Genomic DNA, 23,507 nt, shown 5'->3' with positions numbered 1-23,507 from the left:
AATATTTTAAGACAGACTCTGGTTTAGCACAGAGATATATGGTTCAGGAAACTCTAAGCTCTGAGAAAAAAATCTGAGAAGCTAATTTTAAACAAGAAGGCAGGAATTTGTCTAAAAAATTATATTTGTGAACAGATTTTTGTTAGCTGTTAAGCAGCCAGCAAGAATTGATGTTGCCTCTCTGTCCTGCTGCTGCAAAGACACCAAGGAAGACAATTCCCTGGCAGCATCACAACCCCATGAGCACAATCCCAACAGGAATAAAAAAAAAGGCTCAGCAAAGGTGTGCACAACCAGCATCACACACGTGGCATTCAGATGGATGGGACACCAGGGGTGAGACAAATAAATGCACTCAAGGGGAATTACAGACAGAGCAGGGGACAGGATGTGCATGGCTGGGGGTGGGAGGCTCTGGTGTTGGTGCTCAGAGCATCAGCACAACAAACCCTGTAACTCCTGGCTGGCAGGGCATCGCTGTACAGCAGGGAGGGCTGGGGGAGACAAGCACAACACTTTTTGGTTTGGCACAGAAAATTCGACAGAAAAAAAAACAACCAGGTGCCTACAACAGAATGAACCCTCTTGGTGAGAGATTAGGACCCCTACATGACAGCAGAAGGAAACCCAGTACAGAGAATATTAGTCATGTGCTCCATGAAAGCATTAGATCTCTGCTCCCAAAGACTAAGAATACCAAGCAGGCATGTGCATTTCCTACAGGAAGGGAGGACACAGACAGTATGCAAAAGCAAAACAGTAAAATTTAATTTTAGGTTGTTGAGCTGTTATTGTCTCCCACACGTTGGTGTACAGGAGCCAGAAATGGGGTTTGTCCTCACGAAAAAGAGCTACACAGAAGTGCTTCAAAGCACACACTGTTAGTTGTAAGAACATCTCCTGTGTGTTTCATTATTCACAAACACAGAGAAAACACAACCAATTCAGGAAAAATTACAAGTGTTTCAAGCAGAGCAGCCTGAAACAAGTGTTAGTAACATCCCCCCCACAAAAGGCAGGACTCACACAAAGCCAGAGCACTCTGTGTGTGTGGCAGAGCTGGGTGCAGGAGGCTCCAGCAGTGACCCCAAACCCAGGTCCTGCTGCCAGCGCCCCATCCATACCCCTGGGGCACTGCTGGAGCTCTGCTGGCACCAGCTCTGTCACACACAGGGGACAATGCAACCTCACAGGGTTTTACACTCCACTGATGCTCTCCCAGCACTCTGGGAGCTGCTTCCCTTTAATTTCATGTAGTGCAGACTGGATTGTCTCAAGCTCACCAGACTGACACGCTATGCAGAGGAGCTGCCTCAAACAGAGAACTTCAGGTAATTAAGATTTCCCTTATCTTTCCAGACCAACAAGGAAAGGGAGGAGCAGCAAAGGAAAAACTGACTGTGCTCATTTGAAAACAGTTTTCCATGACTCATTCCAAATCTTAAAAGGTCTGGTTTGTTCGAGGCTTTTTTTAAAGTTTCACTAAAAAGAGCTACAGAGACTCTTGACAATTGGTCCAATTGATTCCTAAGCACAAGAGGTTGTATTATCCAAACAAAGTCCAGGCCAGGTGAAGCCAGAGGGCAACAGACCCAATTTCCATTTTGGGAAGAAAGTTGAGATGTGGAAGCATAGCTGCTGTTGGGGACACCCAGGTCAGAGTAGTAGGAAGCCTGCATTAACAAACAAAGCAAAAAAACAAAACAAAAAAAAAAAGAAAACTCCTTGAGAACTCAGCTTCATTCTTTATTCCTTTAAATGGGAAGCAAAAAGTAAACTAAGTGAATACAAACTGCAAAGCAGTCAAAGTGGTCACAGATGCACAAAGAAGAGAGAACTGCATTAAAGTTGTGAGGATGTGTGAAGAGAGAACTGCATTAAAGTTGTGAGGATGTGTGAAAACTGTGGGGCCTTTGAAGCACTGGAAAAATGCACTGGCCAGAGAGCTGGCCAGGTTCCTCCTGGGATCCTGGGGAGTTTATGTCCTGCAAGCTACACCCTGAGATGCTGGGAGATGCAGAGCAAAGCCAGGGACCAAAGCTGCTGCCTGTGCCCAGCAGGAGTGTGAGCAGCCACTGTCAGACATGGCAAGAAAACTGTTCTCTAAGAAGTGAGACTTTAAGCACCTTCTTTAAATTAAACACCTTCTCTCCCTGCTGTCTGCCTTGCATCCAGTCATCCCTGCACTTCTGGTGCACTCAGGGGATGTTAATGAGGAGTGGTTGCTCTGAAAGATGTCACACTTTCACCCCCTTTGCTGCTCTCCAGAGCTCTCCTTTCACACCCGTTCCCTGACACCTTTCCTCTCCAAACATTTCTCAGACAGCCAAGGCCCTCTGCTTTCAGCAGTCAGCTCCTCACCAACCCTAACCTGCCTCACCACAGGTCCATGGAGGTGGTAATTCCCTCACAAAGGAGGCAGATCTGTGGCAAAATAAAGAAATTTGTTTGATTTTTTTCTGAAATTTAGATATGTCACAATACCTACAGGTACAGGCTGAGGCAAATCATTGTCCAACCTCAAAAAAACCTAACCCAAGCAACAACCAGCCACAAACCAAAGCCCCTCAAACAATGCCTGTAAAAGGAGACTTTGTCTGAAGGGAAACCTGAAGTGAACTTTAAGAAATTATTTTCATTCCTGCTTAGAGTTTGCAATCTGCACGTGGGCTGTTTGGCACATGGCATTAATCATATTTAAGGGATCAACCTGTGACACTGCAAGTGCAGTGTGTACAAGGAGATCAGCCCATGCTGTGACTTAAAACTGGACACCCATTTTGGAAACAGCCATTGCCAGCAGGTTCATTCATCATTTCCCTGCTGTCCTGAAGAATCTTCCTATTTTTCATTTTTCCTTGTCACTTTGTGATTCAGCTTGGGCATTTTGGAGACAATATTCCTAAAAAGTGAATGCCAAGCAGGCTGGCATCAATTTGAAGTTTCAGCTATTCTGAGTTACCCCCAAACCTTCCTCCCCCTCCTAATTAATGATTAATCCAAACAGCAACAGAACTACAAGGAACTAACGATGTTGCTGTAATTAAGCCCTACTCAGACTAAACCCCCACGCTGCAAACGCTAATTCCAGCATGATTTAAAATTATTTAAATGGAAACCAAACAACCTCTTCCCCCTGGATGACTTTCTTGCAGATATTTTGCTCTCCCTGCAGCCCTCGGAGCACTGGAATATGTCAGTAAAGAGTAAGAACATAATTTATCACCAGTGCTACAGAATAAAGCTCCTTGAACTCCTCAAATGGGCCAGCAATGGGACAGGCTGTTTTTTCAGCAGCTCAAGCAACAGCATTTCATTGTCTCTTATCCACATAATGCCAGCTAAATTATATGGCAGCAACAATTTTAGATGGATGTGAAATATCAGGTTTCACTGTTTATCCAGGCTCCTGCTTAACTCTGCCTACAAAGTCACCCCCTGAACTCCCTCTCATGTTCAGCCTGTTATTGCTCAAACACTTGGATAAATGGAGGCTTACAAGAGTTTATTTTTGGCCTAAACACTGAGCTTTAGGCTGCACAGCACTAAATGTCTTAAGAAGCCTTGGCAGCACAAAGATCAACAGGCTCTGAGCTTTTTGTGTGGCTTTGTTAAAATAAAGGGGGAATAAAAAAACCCAAACAGCTCCCCTTCTGTCCCCAGGGTGTGCCTGGACACCCCCTTTAAATCATCTGCACAGTCCCCAGTATTGAACAAAGCAGGGCCAGGAGTTGCTGTAATTGACACACAACACTTGTGCTGGAACACTGTGACCTGCATCCTCACAACTGAGTTAATTATTAAGCTTTTCTGGACTGGAAATAAAAGTCCAGCAATGTTAAGTAGTTAAGTGGGAACACTTGCACTGGCTCTTCAGCTCTGTAGGCGTTTCCAGAAACCCTAGGATATGGTTTATAAAGGGAAAAAAAGACAAAAAAGACCAAAAAACCAAAGGCATTTAGTTAAGCAAACTTCAAATAAACAATGTGCATTTGGGGAAAATTCAAAATCCATTTTAACTATGCAAATTCAAACCCAAAGTCCATTTTAACTATGCAAATCTCAAGGCATGGTCTAAATTAAGAGATTCAGTGCTAGAGCACAGCATGAACACCTTTGCAGAGGTGGAGAAGCACTCACTCTGTTTCCAGCAGGTGGAAACCCTCCCTGCCAGCGCTGCCACAATGTAATTTCTAACCACTTTTGCTCACAAGTTAAAGCAGTTCTGGCTCCCAAGATCTTTCTGTACTGATTTCTGAGACTCCTCACTCAGGGTTTGATTTTTGATTTTTTATTTCCCAGATTTTGATTTTTTATTTCTTGCTGCACCTCCAGTGCCTGACAAACTCCAAACCCACAACGTGCAAGACAGGTAAAACTTGCTTCACTGCCAGAAAGAATTTGCTAATTAGCTTTAATCCCATCAAATGGAATGATAGAATTTTATAGCAATAGAAATCATCTACTAACCCTGCTAGATTTTCTACTCTGGGATGATCCATACACGTCTTCCTCATAACCATTGGTCTGTTGTGGAAGGAAAGGAAAAACAAAAAAGGAAAGAAAGAAAGACAAAAAAGGAGAGAAGGAAAATTGACGTAGACCCCGAAGGGAGTTTTTAAGCAAATGTCATCACTTATGAAAGGCAAAGGCAGAGACAGAACTTTTCAAAGATACACCAGGAGCAGGAGCAGTGCAGGATTAGGTCATGATTTCAAACATGAGGACACAAACATTTGTGTCACTGCCTCTAGAACAGCCAAAAATGTCAAGGATACTCCTGCTTGCCCTTTTTGATCCCCCCTTCTTTCTTTTTTTTTTTTGCCTCCCCTATTATTACTATATTTAAATATTATTCTATATTCAAACACTCTGTCAAAGGAATAGGGCACAAAATGGGGACAGAAAGGAGATCAGAGACTACAATAAAGGGCATAAATCACTATAGCTGTTTATACCTCAGGCAGCTAAACACCTAAAAAGCTGCAAATTGTAGTAGAGGAATTAATTCCATTTGAGAAATCCAGCTTAGCGAACATACAGCGCTGGATAAATTCTCTTCTTTTTGATTTTGAGCATGAGAATGAAACCCAGACAGCGGCCATCTGCCTCACACCAGGATTCTGAGGGCTGGCAGGAGATTTGGGGGGGCTCAGCTGTCCTCCCTGGGGTCAGGAGGGAAAACAAACAAGCCCACAAGGACTGCTCCACAAACAAGGTGAGGTGTTTCAAATCCCTACGGCAGCGGTGCTGGGAATAAAAGAAAACAATCAGTGACTCAGTCCTGAGTCTGGGAATGGGGTGGTGAAGAAGAGGACCCAAAAGTCTCCTCAATGGACAGCATTAAAAGCTCAGGTTTCCCCAGCAATTCACTGTTCAGGTATCACCTCACAACCAGCCCTGGTTTAACACTGAAGACAAGGAAGCACTCTGTGTATTTGGGGTGGGGGCTTGGTGGAAATTTAATTAGAATTTCTATTAAAATCGAGTTTTGAAGTCCATGCTTTAATGAGTTCTAAAATGAAAATCCACTAGAACCAATCTGAATCAATTTCCAAGAGAAATATTTATCATCTACTATACAGCAGCTTGCATGAAAAATTAAACAAATTAACTTAGAAACCAGTTCAGAGCCAAGCTGGGAAAGCAACTTCTGGGAAAAGCTTAGAATCTCTATTGAAATGCAATACTATCACCCCAAATGGAAGGCAAACATCCAAGTTTCTTTTATTCAAGAACTGATTTGAAATTCTGCTGTAGCCTTCTCACACAGCTTGGCTTCTTTCCAGCTTTTACCAGGTTGTTTGGTTTTTTTTTTTCCCAAGCTCCCTGAATTTCTCCAATGCTTAAGAATGGTTAAAATGGATCTCCAGCAGCTGAAGGCAGCACTGTGTGCAGACCAATCACCTCACCACCCCTTTTATTGCTACACTGAGGACTTGTTTGCCTTTTTCAGCTGTGCAATATTGACTAAACGTAACCTCAGATCACTATCTGAACCATCCTATTACTTTGCAATGGTACCTTCATTTTTCCCAGATGTGGTATTCCCCATTTGTTTTTACTGTTATTCCATTCTGACAAGTTGTCTCCTGTTTATCATCAGTATTTTCACTCTAACCCTGTATGAAACTGCCTTCACTCCCTGCACTCAGCCAGCCAGGCAACACAGACTCCTGGGGAACTGCTTTTCCCTCCTTAAAAAACCCAGATGATGCTGTCTTAGCTGGGAGCAGAGCAGCTGAGATCCTTCCCAGCTGTCCTGTTCTCTAACCAAGCTATTTTCCAACTGTACATTCCTTTTACAAGAAGGAGGTCTGGCCCAAGGTTTCGCTTCGTGTCACGCAGAGACAGCCAGGAGCCTCACAGTCAATTCTCAGGAACATCCTTTATGCCCTGAAATAATTACCCTGCTTAGGACCTCCAGCTGGACTGGCATGATGGATTTTCCACAAGGCCAGGGTAACTGGTTATCACTTGACAGTTCAGGCCCTTCTAAAGGAATCTGCCTCATTTGCCCTGTGTGTCCCAGAGATTTGAGCCTGAAGCCCCAGAGCTGAGGCCATTTCCCTCTGACCCACCCTCTCCAGAAACCTCTCCAGTGCATATTTCTGAAGGCAAATGCTCCAGGCAGCTCTTGGAGAGCAGGGTCAGTTTTATCAGACCTCGCTGGCCTTTGTTCTAGGCCACGTTTACATGCAAAGCATCTGACCCTCATGAAAATTAGAACAAATAAAACTTCATGCTAGTGAGGCAAAAAAGACTCCATTTTACTTTTCTCCCTTTTGTGACCCTATTTTTCTCTGTATTTTCTTCTTGCTTTTGTCAAAGGAAACCACTTCACTGCCATTGTGTCCACTTCTGCTTGCAATGTTTTTTACCTCAGGCTGTGGCTCCTGCTGCTCCCTCAGGCTGTCTCAATCCCACACCCAACTTCCAGCCCTCAGAAAAATTCTCTGCTTGTTTCCAGTGTGGCAAAGAACCCCAACCCAGCCTCCAGCTGTGATGAGCTAAAGAATAAAGCAGGGAATTATTAGGAGGCCTCAATGGATCCATCTTGGGCAGCACAAGAGCCCAGCCAGGGCTGCACCCAAGATGAACCCAAAAATAGTCACAAAATGGATGACCAGTCACGAGGTCTCTCACTTCTATAAGTTCTGGTCTATTTGCCTATTGGAGTTAATTGTCCAATTATAACTTCAGGTTATGAAGTCCCATCCTGCTTGTTTTTCTCTCTCCAGCCTACATTGTTTGTGCTCTTGGGCCTGAAATTTGGATAACTTGTCCTTGGTCCCCAGCTAGAGAAGGAATTGTTTTGTCTCCCTGCTCTGTGAAGAGAGCTCATCATGCCCTAATATGAAGCTCAGAGCTACACACTAAAGCAGCACAGAATCTGAAAAACATAAAAGCTCAAACCTGAGGCATCAGTGTCCTCTTTGCCTGCCTGGAATAAGATTCACCCATGACAGGGGGTGGAATGAGATGGGGTTTCAGGGCCTTTCTAACCCAAACCATTTGGGATTCTATCATATTCTCTCAATATTGCCTATTACAGCTCCAGTAAGTTTTTGACTTTTCCCACACACTCTTTATGCACAGCACTGAAATAAGAGCTTGGATTAGCCCACATTTTGGAGATGAAATTATTCAAATGCTCATTATTCCTATCAAGTGCTGATAGCTGTGGTGTATCCTTGACACTGGGCTGGCAGCTCTGCCACCTGCACACACTCCTTGTCCTGCCACAGCAGCTTTGGAGGCTCACAGAACCCTCTGTGAGACACACACAGAAATACATACTGCTTTGGAGTAGCTCTTCTTTTTGGTCCTCTCACTCTCTAATCCAGCCTGCAGTGGGATGAAGAACGTGGGGTGAGATCAGTGAGTGTGTGTGCACCCCCATGCAGGGCCAGGCATGCACATCCCCATGCAGGCAGAGGAGCAGGGCAGGGCTCAGGGGGCAGCCAATGGAATAAAACACTCGGTTATTGGGAATATTGCTCAGTTATTGGGAACATTGCTCAGTTATTGGGAATATTGCTTAAATGCACTGGTAAATTCAGCAGCTGTGCTCCCAATCAGCCACGCTGGCCGGGCTCAGTCAATGCACAGCTGTCCATCCTGACTGTATCAATAGAGCCATGCAAACACCCCAACGTGCTGCAGCTATTCCGGGATGTAGGTCAGGCACAAAGGGATGTGCTGAGATCCCGGTTGGAAACTGGAATGAAGGAGAGGGGAAAAGCAGGGGAATCTACAGGACTGCACTGCCCAGTTTGCTTCCTGCAGACTCCGGCACACCTCCAGTTGTGGAAATGTTCTCAACTGAGCTTTAGTCCTCATTGCCCCTTTCTGTTCTTTCAGGAGCTGCTTTATCTCAGTGTTCCCAGAGCAAATACTTGCTGTCAAAGCATTATTATTAATGTGATTTTGTCCCCTAGAGCGAAGGTAACACAAGCTGCAGCTTTGGTAGGCAGTGTGCTTGTCCTGTCTGTCACTGTCATGTTTTCTGGAAAAATCCCTTCACCAGGATTTCTTCTCCTGGGAAGCTAAGAAGCCTCAGATAGAAAAGAAAACAATAATAATCTGATTGCTTCTCCTGTGTTTTGCTGCTTTGGAGATTGTTTATCCAACAGGTGCTTGTTTGATTGGTTTCATGTGAATTGTTTTGACTTAATGACCAATCACGGCCAGCTGTGTCAGGGCTCTGGAGAGAGTCATGAGTTTTCATTATTATCTTGTTACGCCTTCTGTCTGTATCCTTTCTCTATTCTTTAGTATAGCTTTAGTATAGCATTCTTTAATATAATATAACATCATAGAATAATAGATTAACTTTCTGAGAACATGGAGTCAGAATCTCAATTCCTCCTTTGTTCTGGGGACCCTGAAAGTACCACATCCTGTCACCTTTACTAGATCTATTTACAGGCAGTTTATGAGAGTTTTGTTCCTTTCCAGATCTGTGCTGAAATAAATCCAGATGCAGCTGGTCCAACAATGGACAGGCTTTAACAGAGACAGTGTTTCGGGGGAAATCCATTCTGCCCTGCCTGTGGTAACCTCTGAGCCAAACCCAGCTCGGATCTCTCTAACCATTTGTCACTTCTCATCGGAACTGTGTCAGAGCAGGAGGAGAGGGAAGTGGCACCCTGACATCACAGACCACAAACTGCCTCAGGACGCCTCCAGATCACCCTGATCTCAGAGCAGTTATCACAACCTGGGTTAGCTGCTTCTTCATGATTAGTTTTTGAACACACACACACACACTCTGCAACTTGCAGACTGTTCTCACCACTGGGTAGGTGCTGGCATAATCCAAATGAGACTGTAAAGGCATGAGAGGAGAGGAAAATCAGAAAACAAAGGAAAATGCAAGTTATGTCAACCAAAGGAACTCCCCCAAAACAAAACCAACAGCAAACAAACACAAAAATAGGCAGGGAGGTGGAAATCCCGACTAAAGAACTTTGATAATGCAGGGAGATGGAAATCCCAACTAAAGAACTTTGATAATGCAGGATCTCTTGCACAAAGGCACAAGTTTGAAGTTGGGAGGATACAAAACAAGGACGCACAAATAACTCAGGAGTGATTGATAAAATAAGGATGCACAAATTAATCATGAGTGATTGATAACACAACAATATTTCATGCTGATGGTGTTGGATTAGAGACAGCCAGCTGGGAAGTGGGAGAACCAGGACAAATGAAATAGAAAAGGGACTGAAGAGAGGTTCAAGAGCCCTAACAAACACAGGCTGATGTTACTGAGGGAAATCTGAATGATACAGAACTGAGCTTGCAGAACTCCTGGAACAGGAGTGGCAGGAGGTGTGGATGGGCTCAGGATCATCAGGGAAGCTGCTGAAGAAGCCTCTCCATGGAGGAGCCACAGACACAGCCCTGGACCTCTGGTCCCTGTTTGCAGCACAGTCCCAGCTCTGGAGCCTCAGCCCATTTGCTGGCCTGCTCTAATGAACATCTCTGGAGGTTCTGCAGTGTGCAGTGCTGCCTGCTCTGCCAGAAGCATCCAGAAGCTCCCCAAAAGTGACCTCAGCACATCTCTGGTGCCTGCAGTCCGGGCATCCACTTCAGAAATATTCCAGGAGAAAAGCCCAGAGTGAAACCCACACTGATCAGCGGGGTGGTGAAGCCCCAGGGAGAAGTGAATGTCTGATATTGGCTCATTTCAGTGAAAACTTCCTGCACACAAGAGAAGCACAGCTGCAAAAGGGAAGCCCTGGCACCACCAGCCCCTCACAGTGCAAGGAGCCTGAGTGCCAAAGATGGAAGAGGAATGTCCCAAAAATGGCATCCTGCAACAATGGAAGGAGAGCCTCCACAAAGACAGCATCATTCAGAATTCTCCAAGCCATTTATAAACCCTTCATGGACACCAGGCAACTGTTTGTGATGCTGCCTTCAGGCTAAAATAGCTCCAAAGCCAAACTGGACACAAGAACTCAGGTGATTTTTTAAGGCTGGTCAAAATTTATGGGGCTTTTGGCTTTGTTATTTTGAAGACAGATGCAGCAGGAGCCAAACCTTGACAGGCTGGCCACAGATGTGGTCTAAAATTACTAAATTACTAATTACTAAAAGCATCTGCTGTAAGTCCACACTGGGAGAGTGATCAGAGAGGCTGTGGACAAGGGCCTGGAGTGACAGGGAAGGGAAGAACGGCTTCAAACTGACAAAAAATAGGTTAAAATTGGGTATTGGGAAGGAATTGTTCCCTGGCAGGGTGCTGAGGCCCTGGCACAGGGTGTCCAGAGAAGCTGTGTTTTCCTGGAAGTGTTCCAGTCCAGGTTGGATGGGGCTTGGAGCAACCTGGGATAGTGGAAAGGGGTGGAACAAGATGAGTTTTAAGGTCTTTTCTGACTCAACCCATTCTGTGATTCTATTAATTAACTGTGAATAGAACAACTGGAAGATGTAGAAGGCTAAATTTCAGTTCAGACTGACAAATATTTACGTGCTTCTACAATCCCAGTGACACAAAAACAAGGCAAGGAAGCTCTGTCAAAACTCTTCCTGTGCCTGCCTAAATGTCAGCAGATCCACCACCAAATGCTGCTTTCTGTGGACAGGGCCTGTGCAACATCACTGAGAAGCAGCAGGGTGGAAAGTTCCAGGCAGATGCTTCTGTCAGAGAAGGACATTCCTTGCAGAAGTAGGAGGAATTTGGGGCCATCCCACGTCCCTGGTTATCGGAGCCTGAGACTGCTCAGCAAAAAAGGGCCAGGAAAACTCCTCCATGGATGGTGAGGAGGGAGAACGCAGAGCTTCTGCTCCTTAAATGTATACAAACCCCAGGATTGTGCTGCAAAAGCACCTCAGAAACAATCAGTGGTGGATTTCCATGGAGAGAAGATGTTTCAGATGCAGATGTGCTATAAACATAGAGCTGGTGTGTTTGCATCGTGCCACTTTACAGCCAGGGATACACAACCCATCTATGTTGTCATCACCTTCCAAACAGATAGAATTGATATTTCAACTGAACTAAAGATCTTTTTTCCCCTCCAGAAAACGCTTCCATATGTCAACATTTAACCCTAAGTAAAATAAACACTGCTTTTCACGTTCTGCTGTGCAGAGAGGATTTTCTCCACTGAATCTTTGGAGCTGTGAGGCATCTCCTAGCTCTGAAAAGCACTCAAGTTTGTAATCTTGAGCAAAAAAGGTTTAAACAGCATTTCATGAGTAGCAATAAGGATTCCACTAAAAAGGGAACAAGGCAGCACTTTATATTTTTAAGCACATTTTTGTGCAATTTTACAGTGGGATCCCTGGCAGGGCTCTGCAGCAGAATTTTCTTTTTTTTCAATCAGTCTTTTAGTATGTAAAAACAGAGTTAAGGTTTATATAAATGTGTGTTATCTGGGAAAATACTGTCTGGACATTTGGAGGAAAAACTGAACTTTTCCTACAGATGAGTACTCAGTGCTTCACTAATCCCACCCTCCACAAAACTCAGGCCTGCAGATGTTTTTCAAGTATTTCTAAAGCAGTTTTAAAGCCAGTAACCAGTGACGGGACCTAAGGGAATGGCTGGAGCTGTGTCAGAGGGATTTTTGAGTTAGATATCAGGGAAAGGTTCTTCCCCCAGAGAGTGCTGGGCACTGCCAAGGGATGGGCACAAATGGGCACAGTCCTGAGGCTGCCAGAGCTCCAGGAGAGTTTGGACAAGGCTCTCAGGGATGTCAGGGTGAGATTGTTGGGGGGTCTGTGCAGGGACAGGAGATGGATGAATGATCCTTGTGGGTCCCTTCCAGCTCAGCATATTCTGTTATTTTATGAATATTCACCTGCAATTCCAAAGCGCCCAACACTTACTTCCACTGATCAATCACTTCAGGTTTCCTGGGCTAATAAACACTGACCCCACCAGCAATTCCCCTTCCCAAATTCCCAGTTTCAGAGTGAAACAGGGGAGCTCACAAGGTGCATGCAGACACCAATGTCTCGGCTGAGTCCCTCCTGCAGGAGTGAAGAGCAGTGACCACAAAGGCTCCCTGCACGGGGCACACACTGCAGACAATCAGTGATGCACTTGAAAAACCCAACACGGAACACGTCCAGGACAGTCCCCTCGGAGTGTGGGGGCACAGGGGACAGTGACAGCCACACACAGACATGCACACAGAGGTTGCACAGTTTACCAACCCTCAGGCTTCCACGGCTACCCACTGACATGCGCTCATCTTCATCCGAAGCCTAGCGAGAGAAAGCATAGAGACAAAAAGAAACCGTGAAAAGAACACAGGTAACAGGCACTGATGGCTTTGATGGGACAGGAGGAAGGGAGAGATGCACAAACTCAATGTTTTTACAAAAGGATTGCATTGGAAGTGTGAGCAGAAAGCAAATGAAATCACACCCTGCCCAAGAAACAGTCAAGCATTTTACTGTAGGGTAAAGGAGGAGCTTGCTCAGGTGTTCCCTGCTCTAAGCTCTTGGCCCTTTCATGAACATTAAACACTCCAAACAGGTTATTTCCCCACTTTCCACCCCCTTTACTCTTGCACATTTGCAAAAGCTCCCTGGAGTGATGGGGAGAGGGCAGAGAAGTCAGGAAGTGGCTTTGGGGTTTCCACTTGCCGGGGCTGGTGGGAGGTGGGAGCTTGTTTTGGTTCCTTTTCTTTTGAGAAGGAAGTGCCTTGTACACTTATACAGAGTCTGTTTTCTTAACCTGAAATGTCTGTCTGAAGAGAAAAAGCAAAAGCAGGTACTGACCGAGGCATTTCTTCGGGCTCTACGGGAATAACGCTCACTGTCTTCCTACCAAGGCAGAGAGAGAAAACAGAGGGAGGTGTTGAGAGGACACACACAGCAACAGAGCCTTCCAGAAACACACACTGAGCTCCAGCCACGCACAGGAGCCAGTAAACTTAAACCAAACAACAGGAGGTGACACCCTGTCGAAGCAGAAAAACCCTTCCTCCCTCCTGCGAGACCCCAAAATTCCTCTCTGCTACACTGGAAACAACATCAGATGTTTTACATTTCAACAAGGTGGTTTGAACAAATTGATTTGCCACTGAATTTGGAAACAGCAGTAGGAAAAAAAAAAGTTTTAATATTGTAGTCAACAGAGCTGACTTCCAAGCAAGGGAACTGCCAGTAAGGTGGAGTTGTGCTCATCCAGCAAGGATTTGAGGAGACTCAGTGTGAGTCTGGGGCGGTCAATGCAGACCAGTATTTACTGATTAATTATCAAAGGCCGAGGAATTTGGGGAGTTTGGGAAGCTACCTTCCACACTGGAAGCTGGCTGTTCAGTTTTGCCTTTGCCAGTGTGCAATACTCAGCTTTGCAGGCCACAGCTTTCAGCTGGCATGGTTGCTAACTGGCTTCATAAACTTAGGGCTGAAACACATTTGAAACCTTCCAGCCCATTAGCAACTTTTTCATCTCCTATCACGGGTGTTAAAACAGTCAAATGTTGCTAGTGGCCATGTCTGTAGCTGGTATTCACTGGTTTTAGCAAATTCTAAAATCCAGGACAGGGTATTATTGGAAAAAAGTGAGGATTGACACATGGCAGCAATAATTTCTCTGAGGGCCAGTAAGCGCTAAGGGAAATGAAACAGCATGAGTGAAACCTGCCCACAATTTACCTGAAGGCAGATTTAAGAAGGCTGAAGTGGTGATGAAACCCACAAAAAGTAAAATGAGCACAAAGACTCCCTGTGTCCCAAGGGGCTTTAACAGGTTTTTATCCTAATCTAATCTTCCAGCAAATAGCATGGACACAGGTCTGTAAAAGGAGATGGCTCTAACCCAGTCCTTACCAGTTTTAAGCTGATCAAAACTCACATTTCAGCTGGAAAAGCAAAACTGTGGGATTGCTTGGAGTGGAACTCACACTCCCAATGGATGAAAATACCTACTTGGAGGGATCTCAAACTCTGTGATAAACTACTCAGAACTGCCACACGCAAAAGCTGTTGAGCTACGTTGATCAAGTCCTACCATCCATTGCTCGATGTCTCCCCACTTAGTATCCAGCCCATAATATTTCTACAGACAGAAAAGGGGAAAAAAAAAAGCAGAATTTAGATGAGAAAAGCAGACACAGAACATTTAGGCATGCACTGCCAGGCCCTGGCCAAGCCACACAGCTCCACATGACCGTGCCAGTGAGAGCTGTGCCGCATGGCACCGGAGTGAATGCCTGGGAAAAGCTGCCTGGGAAGCAGAAAGGGGAATTTGGGCACAACCAGGGTGCTCAGCAGCTTCCTCTCCCTCAGCACTGCAAAACCCCCTGTGCTGGGGGACAGGAGCAAGGAGAGTAATGAGTCTTGAATTCCTGACCCAGTTAAGTCAAGACTCATTACAAGGGAGGCGAGCGCAGGACTCTTCCAGGATGAAAATTGCTGTCAAATCATGTTTCCCGTAAAGGTCTGTCAAACTGGGCAGACAAGTTGGGTACAACTCATTCTGGGCACCCTGATTTGCTGGATTGGAGCTCCACAGAGCTCCTTTCAGAGCACCAGGCTGTTTGAGCCACCTGAGAGCAGAGGCAGCCCCAACAAGGGTACAAGAGGACAAGATCCACCAGTGCAGGCAAAGACAACACTGGGAACTTCCCCATGGACTTGAATTTCCTCCAGGCAGCAAGTTGTTCAAAGATCCACAGGTTTAATGGGACTTTTCTTCCTCCCCAAAGAAGCCTGTCAAATCTGGTCTCAGGAATTTTGTGTTTCTAATGGTGTCCATTAAAATGATTCCTGTGTGAATTAAAATCACTGGCCTACAGCACAGCAATAGGCAAATGGCAATCTTGCTTAATTAAGCAAGAATATGTATTTTAGAGCTTTCTTACATGCTTGAGGAGGCAGAAATATCAACAGCCAAACCTTAGGAAATTATTTTTTTAAAAAATAGAAACCTGTTCTGTATTGCAATCTGGTTTTAGCACTCACTCAATGGTATTAATGTAATTTTATGTTCACCCTTAAAACCTCATTCACTATTTACTGATAAACTAAACCAAACAGCTGCACATTCTTCTGTGCTGTATTACTTTATTCCCACTTCAGATTCATAAGCCATGCACCAGCTTGTTATAAAAGTAGCCGTTATACACATCTCAGCCTGAGAATGACCCCTGAGAATTCCATGAACTCCTAGAGCTGTGTGCATGATGAGAACCTGCAGATTATATGCTTTGTAGTAAAGCAGGTCAGGTAAAGCCTTATTAGAGGCTTTTTAGCCATTAACAGACTGAGAACATTTTCTAACACTAGACATCAGTTTAAAAAACTCGAACACACTATTGAAATGGAGAATCCTTTTTCACACATAGGAAGGATCCATAAACACATTTGTAATTTTTTTAGGGTTTCTGCTTTCTTTTCATGCCCTCAGTTCCTGACACTGGTTTATGAATTCAGCCTTGCAAAAGGCAGATAAGGAAACAGTTTAAGTTCCACTTACAGGCTTTTCCTTCTCCATTTCAAATTACTCAGCGACACGCTTAACATCCCCTGAAGAAAAATCTTAATGAATGAGACTGCCTAGAGACTATTTGAATTTATAATATTTTAAAGAGCACGTGTCATACTGGACTGAACTGGCAGCTTTTGAGCTCTCAAGTATTTTGACCCCTCACAGCCACTTTTTTCAGCTCTCCCTCTACACCAACTCTTCTGTTCTGCCCCCAGGGGCCTGGTTCCAACGGGCTGAAGGAGGAAATGCTGCTTTTCCATTCATTCAGGTTTCACTTAGAGGCCCTTGCTGGACTCAGGTTCCCTCCCACCTTGAAAAGTGATATTACAATTCAATAATTAATGATGTTAATCCCATTGAGAGAGAACTCCAGATGCGATTCGCTCCCTGAGCGCCGGCGAAACTGCCGGACTCACAAACTCACCATGGGATGTTGGGAGGATAACCCACTTATCTCCTCATCCATGTCAGGCCAGTAAACAACCTCCTGGGCTCCCAGGGGGCTGCTTCTGCACCAGGAGGTTAAATTAATTCCCATAAAGAAGATTAATAAGGAGCCTGTCGATCCATGGGCAGACACTGAGTCACTCAGCGCTCACCCAACTCCAAAAATAAAACCAGGAGTGAGAGGGACTTGTTGCCAAATTGATGGGGTCAGGATTAAATAGCAGAGCACATGATTTGAGCAGCTCTTTTCATATACATACACACTCCAAGAGGAGAACAGCACTCCCAAGAAGCACATGCAGGGCTGGGGCAGGCTTTGAAACATGCAGTTAGGGCAGCTGGAGTGCCAGAACAAAACCAAGCACACTGTGGTTTAGGGAGACATTCAGCACTCAGCAAGCAATAAAAACACTCAGAAGAAAAAAAAAAAAAAAAAAAAAAAAAAAAAAAAAAAAAAAAAAAAAGAGAAAGATTCAATAAGGTACAAAATGGCAGGCTTGAAGAAAAATGTGTTTTCTCCCTCCCTGTAAAAATTCTTGGGAGTTATTTCTGATTATAGGTGCCACTCAGCTCACATGCTGGAAGTGTAGAACAGCCAGGCTGCTATATTCTGTTCTTTTCAGATGTATGGCTGTTATTTCAACCAGACATCACGACACAAACCCCAAAATCTCTGTTTCTACATGGCAAGTGACCTCAGTTAGAGCTACTGTTATTATCCTCTTTGCCATCATCATGGAAAGGAAACTAGGAAGAGGGAAGAGATCATGACTTTAAACTGAGATAAGAGAGGATTAAACAATATAAAATCACGTTTAATGTGTTGGTTGAAGGCCATACAGTTTATTTACCCAAGGATTATGAATTCAAACACAGCATCCCTGATTTCCTTCAGTGACTTTGTGCAAATAAAGTCATCTGCAAGTCATTCTTCCTGCTGGCACCTGTTAAATGCTTGCCCAGCCTGAAACACTCCAGTGATTTTCTTGGCCTTCAGCACATGAACAGAGGTGACACAGGGAGCCACTGCGTCCTCCTGTGACCCTGCTTTGCCAAGTCACTTCTCTGTTACTGCTTATCCTTTGCCAAACAGGCTGTAGGAAAAAATCACATTAAGTGCCTGACCAGACACACCTTACATGGGTCACCTTCCCCCACTGCCCTTGACTGTGCACCCCACATGATTATGGGAGGGGAGGGCAGAATTACATGGAAATTTGCAGCCTGCTGGGCATCTCCCACTCCTCAGAGGATTTCCAAGGTTGGACTCGAGGATCTTGGAGGTCTTTTGCCACCTGAATGACTGTGTGGTTGTGAAATTGCAGCAAGACTCACAGGGTGGGAAGAAGAAGGCATGCAAACAAGAAGGAAAGCGAGCAAGCCCTACCTTCTGCACCTGATAGATCTGGGGGGAAAGGGAAAGAAACAAGGAACAAAGCTAGCATGAATGATGGATACATAGCAATGCTCCACAGCTCCTTCTGGAGGGAAAAAACAGCGTTTATAGAGAAAATACAGCAGAACATCAACACAGAGAAGAGCACAGTGAAGCCCTGTGGATTCAGGCAGGACAAAAGCAGTGTTTGCATCGTGGGTCTCCTCCATGTGACTGGCTAGAGCACAGCATTCCTGTTCCCATTCCCACCACCCTCTGGGGTGCACATGGGACATTTTATCCCCAGGCTTTGCACCCAACCCAGCTGTGAGCCAGGACCTCTCATTTTTCCAGCCTTCCCTCCAAACCAGGAATGGATGCCCAAATATTCACCCGGGACGAGTCGCGTATCTACCAGCACAATAAAAGCAAACAGCATTAACTACAGATCAACTGTTCCTCTTTGGAGGATAGAATTTGTCCTTGAGGGATGAATCACAGTTACAAAAGCACCAACCCCACACACCTCTCACCTGTGCACAGCACAGTGCCAGTGTGTGAAAATTCCTGGGAAATTCCTTCCACAGATATTGTTGGCATTAAAGCACCCCTGCAGGTTGTTCTGTCAATTTTTAATGTTCTTGTGGAGCCTCACACTATTTTCAGGCTTTAATAAATGCCCTGCTGACAGTGTTGTTCCATAGTCTTGGAGCACTTTGATAAGACACAAAACCTTTACAGCCACTCTACTGCGCCTGAATTTTGTGCTCTAGGAGAACTGCTCTTAACTGATAAGCTTCGTGAATCCACATAAAAACAGAAAATAGGTTTTTTCTCACATCTTTCCTGAAACCAGAAACATTTCTGATTACCCCAAAGAACCCTTCTTGTTGAAAACCACCTGGCTGTCTGCACAATCCTCTGGTGGCAAGGCAGTGAAGTCTCCCAGATTTTGGGGAATTTGGAGGATCCCTGGCATTCACTGCTCTCAGGGATACCCCATGGGAACCTGGATGCCAGAGCTGGGAAGCAAAGCTTATGTCTCTCAATCCCTGCCCTCCTGATCAGGTTCCCCTTCATGAAGGACAATGCACAACCCAGATTAATGCCTCAGCAGCTTTAATTCCCATTCCAGCAAGCAGGGGAACAGGAGGGAAAATTAGGACCCATTTAAAAACCAGCATTCCCACCACACAGTAACCACCCCACTTCCCTAAGAAAGCCATGGAGAGGAAAATGAACTGGGCCCTCCCACAAGGCTGCATACAATTCCAATTTCTGGCTTCTCCATGGCACACTCAAAGTGCCTTTCATCCACACACAGGAGCCAAACACCACAGGTTCAAACGTGGCAATTACCACACAGCTGATTAACCTCAAAGCTTTAACTTTTCCATGCTGGTTTTCTTCACCCACTCCTCGAGGCAGCTCCATGGAATCCTTATTTTCCAAAGCCCAGTGCTCCAGGCCTGGCACAGCAGGGATTCAAGGCAAGGCACACAAGGAGCCTCATGCCCAGGACCCAAATTGCCAATGGACAAGATAACAACAGGGCCCTTGTTCAGGCCAGGCACTGTGGAGGGAGGTGGGGAGGCTTTAGGGATAAAGCCAAATTAATAATTTGACTATTCCAGCTTTTTATAAAACCTGGAGTTTTGGAGGAACCCATTAACCAACAGGCATTACAATGGCTCTGCTCCGAAGTGACTGATCCCTCAGCAGTGCACAAGGGAAAGGTTGTGATTCCAACCTGATTCCAATCCTGAATCCAATCTCCCATGGCAGGGAGGTTGGAATCAGGGGGTTTTTAAGGGTTTTTCCAACCCTTAAAAGCCATTTTAGGATTCTGTGATGACACTGTCCTCTTTAGAAAAGAGAAAACATATACTTTTAAACAATCACCTCTGTTGCAGATGTGTGACCCCCAAAAACAGTCAATACACATCTAAGAAGTCAAATGCTTTCAAGAACAGTTTCCTCTATTAGGGTACACAGTTTTCTGTGTTAGGGTATGACCAAAAAACTCAAATATGTTTCATCCACAGTATTAACAGCAGACAGCTTTCCTGATTTCCTCATCAAAGGAGGCTGCACACAGAAATAAAATTTTTCATAGAAGCAGGTTTAAAACTGGACAGAAAAAGCCATGGTGGCAGAAGAAGAGTCTGCTAAAATCATCATCTACATCATCCCTCTTCAAATTTTCTTGGGCATCTTCACAGTGAGTGTATAAGATACAGATGAACCACCACAAACCTCCTCCATTTCCTCCCTGCTTATGTAAGCACCAAGTTTCATAGCCAGTCTCACCCCTCCCCATTCGAGCCACAAGAATCTGCTTTTCCCTTTTTTTTTACTAGAAAGCATCGGTAGCACATTTTATTCCAAAGAAATATGAATCCAAAAGGGGGAAAAATATGTGCAAGTGAGGTGAGGAAGGAATTCACAAAGCAGCCAAGGCAAGTTTCATGCTGTGCCCTCAAAGCAAGTGCTGCAGATGAAGGCAGGAGAGCAGCACAGTGCACTTGCCTTGAACCAGAAGTACAGGCTCATCTGCTGTGTGAACTGGCAGGGAAGAATCTTATCCCACCGATTAAGGAGTGGGAGGAGATCAGTCTCTTTTCACTTCAGGCACTAATATCAGCTTACACTGTGGTCTCCAAGTGTCAGCCCTTGAAGAGACATTTAAAGCTTTGCCAGCAGAACACAAAGAAAGCATTCTCTGCAATTAGCCCTACTGCTGCAGCTTTCAAAAACTGTTACTGTTAAATATTGCTTGGGAAAAAAAGGGTTTAATACATTTCAGGTCAAGCTTCTGAGAGGAAAAAATAAATGCACAGGAAAAAAAAAATAAATTCTTCCTCCAATTTTACCTTTAACAAATTGTTACTCAGAAAAACTGGGCTGCCCACTCCTGGCTTGCTGTTCTGCATGAATTAACAATGAATACCTGAATGCACACAGGAATTTGTCTCAGGACCAGGCACATCTCAACAGTACAAGCCAAAGGGACTGGTCTCAGACTCAGCAGCTGGAAACCAAGTGTTTCAAAAGCATGGCAGCGTGGTATGGTAAACCAGGACCCTTCACTGCTCTGACTCCCACCAGTGCTGGGAAACCAGGGAAGGGAGGAAATATCAAATATCCTAATTGTCCTTCCAGCTGAGAACAGGCCCTGGCAATGAGAGCTAGCCTGCACTCACTGATGTGTGCAAGCAAACCAGAGAATTATACCAGACTTCCAGATTAATTATTTACATCTTTGGTGGGTAACAACAACAAAGCAGCTCTGAATGAGAAGTCAGAAGCATTCAAGCTGTAACACTTGTCAGACCTGTGCCTTTCCTAAAGCCTCATCACCAAGAACACATTCTCTAATAAACAGAGGAATTGATTCACATCTCTGCGATTCAGGAGTGATCAACACCCTTATCTCCAGAGGGACTCCCCATGTCCTGGGCTGATCCCACAGTGTGGGCAGCAGGAAAGGGGGAATTCTGCCCTTCTGCCTTGCTCAGGTGAGACCCCACCTGCAGAACTGCTGGAGGAAGCACCAGGATGATCAGAGGGATGGGGCAGCTCTGCTGTGGGAAAAGGCTGGGAGAATTGGGAATGCTCCAAAAGGAGCCCCATCCAACAGGAAATATGGTGCAACACAAAGGGACTGGAGTGACAGCACAAGAGGGAATGGCTTCCCACTGCTGACATTGGATATTGGGAAGGAATTGTCCCCTGGGAGGGTGGGCAGGCTCTGGCACAGGTGCCCAGAGCAGCTGTGGCTGCCCCTGGATCCCTGCAAGTGTCCAAGATCTGGCTGGACAGAGCAGCCTGGGCTAGTGGAGGTGTCCCTGCCCATGGCAGGGGGTGGAACAAGTTAAGTTTAAGGTCCTTTTAACTCAATAGATTCTGGGATTCTGTGATCAGGTCACAATTCTTGTGCCCACTTTTTGCTTCAGCTTCAGAAAACACTTTTCATGTACCCAGCTTATACGTCCCTATGAAACTTGCGCTCAACTTCTCCTCTTTAGCTTCCCTTCCCTGGAGAAAAAAAACCCCCAAAAACAACAACAACAACAACAAAGAGAGCAAACCAAAACAGCCAAACCACTGGCACAGCTACCCTTCTTTGTGCTGCCTGGCACGAGGAGGTGCCAGGTGAGGAGATGACACTGCCTCTGGAGCACACCTGCAATCCTGCCCCACCGCAGAGCAGTCTCCCACAGGAACTTTCCCACATCTCCCCCTGCAACTGAGAGCTCTCTGCCAGAGGCCCAGATATACCTGCTGCACCATTTCTCAATCCTGTGTGCAGACTCTTCATGCAAAAGTCACCCAATTACTTTAAAATGAGGGAAATGAAGTGCAAGATTGAGAAATGTCATAAATATGAGGTGGTGGGCAGGAGAGGAGCCAGTTTCCAAACCCAGATCATTAAAACACTCTCTTTCACTGCCATAGTTAGAGCCTGTAATGGTAGCACCTGGAAACTTTTAACTCAGAGCAGCAGAGTAAATATATTTCCAAGTAATCCATGCTCCACAAGAAGCCTGCCAGGGCATGCACACAGCTTAAAGCATGAAAGACTACACGCACACGCAATAAATTCATTTATTGCTTTTTAACTCCCAGAAGGGACTTAGGGCTCTAAAAAGCCTTCTGAAGTAGTAAAGCAAGTGCTTTAACTCCTGGTTATTTAACATGGCAGCAGTGGAAAAGCACTCTTTATGTTTCTGCAAAGTTTGCAAAGGGAAATGAAGATGGCAGAGAACCAGGTGTTCAGATCCCAGTGTCACAGCAGGGTCCCCTCCAAGGAAGGGGTAGGTGCCAGATATCTTGTGTTGATCACTGCTTGGGATTTTCTGTATTTATGTTTTATTGTACCTGCAAGACACTTGTGGCAATGAAAAACTTCCTGCAGCTCCCCTTAACATCTCTACCTGGCATCTGGGGGGTAAGATTAAACTATTTCAAAAAGTTACAGAATACCCAAGCATACAAAACATTAAATAAATGTGCCATTTATGCCAGTGAGTTACTAAGCAGACTGTGATGGGTATCTGGCTGAGCTTTCAATGACTGTGGTATTTCACAGGGACATCCTGCCCTGCCCAATTTCTATCTACCCAAAGCTTTCACAGGTTTTCAGATGACAAGCCCTTAATTGCAGGAGCTTTAGCTTTCACACCTAAATTTCAGTTTACTAAGACACCCTTTGCAGCATCAGCTTTTAATCTGCAAAGGGGTCATCAGCTTCATTAAGTCACCTGTAAATTAGATGGTGTCACTGCCAGGACACCCCTATTTACTTTGCTACCCAAACAAAACACGTGGTGCCTGTTTAGCACAGCCCTCCCACGGCTGCTCCCAAATCCCCCAGCCCTGACTGCTGGCACAGCAGTGACAGCACCTCCCAGGCTGGGCCAGGCTGCAAGAAACATCCCTCAGACAGCAGCAACTGCAGCAGGAGAAGGCTCCCACCTTCCCCAAGCTCTGTGTTTGCAGCAAGGGAGCTGAGACGCATCCAGACCTGCCTCACCAGGAGCGGGGCGTGGGCAGCCTGCCCACGAGCTCCTTTGTGGGCTCTGCTGTCACATCCTGATCCACATCCTGCTGTCACCTCCTCATTCACTGCTCCACAGCTCAACCAGATCCTGCTCTGCACCTCAAAGCAAATGCAGAACCACTGAATTACAGAATGGTCTGGGTTGGAAGGGACCTTAAGAT

The 23,507-nt window shown here is 45.3% G+C and overlaps 1 protein-coding gene across 31 annotated transcripts in view; it reads right to left on the bottom strand.

Moving 5' to 3' along the window:
* The window catches only part of LRRFIP1 (LRR binding FLII interacting protein 1), a 108,901-nt gene that overhangs the window by 36,989 nt on the left and 48,405 nt on the right, over positions 1 to 23,507 (bottom strand). For 6 of the 31 annotated variants that reach the window (XM_064718696.1, XM_064718697.1, XM_064718668.1 and 3 more), the window contains exons 3-10: positions 17,796 to 17,813; positions 14,483 to 14,530; positions 13,246 to 13,290; positions 12,676 to 12,726; positions 9,299 to 9,331; positions 7,801 to 7,848; positions 1,593 to 1,673; positions 450 to 494 (exon numbers count right to left, since the gene is read on the bottom strand). The exons of 6 other annotated variants lie outside the window; for them this stretch is intronic. In XM_064718696.1, coding sequence (XP_064574766.1) covers positions 450 to 494; positions 1,593 to 1,673; positions 7,801 to 7,848; positions 9,299 to 9,331; positions 12,676 to 12,726; positions 13,246 to 13,290; positions 14,483 to 14,530; positions 17,796 to 17,813 — 369 coding nt within the window. 19 more of the 31 variants (XM_064718699.1, XM_064718669.1, XM_064718700.1 and 16 more) reach the window with 16 other exon arrangements.

The sequence above is a fragment of the Zonotrichia leucophrys genome, chromosome 7 (genome assembly GCF_028769735.1).
Source record: "Zonotrichia leucophrys gambelii isolate GWCS_2022_RI chromosome 7, RI_Zleu_2.0, whole genome shotgun sequence".
Taxonomy (NCBI): Eukaryota; Metazoa; Chordata; class Aves; order Passeriformes; family Passerellidae; genus Zonotrichia; species Zonotrichia leucophrys.
Note: the sequence above shows the minus strand (reverse complement) of the source record. Positions and strands in the feature narration are given on the sequence as shown.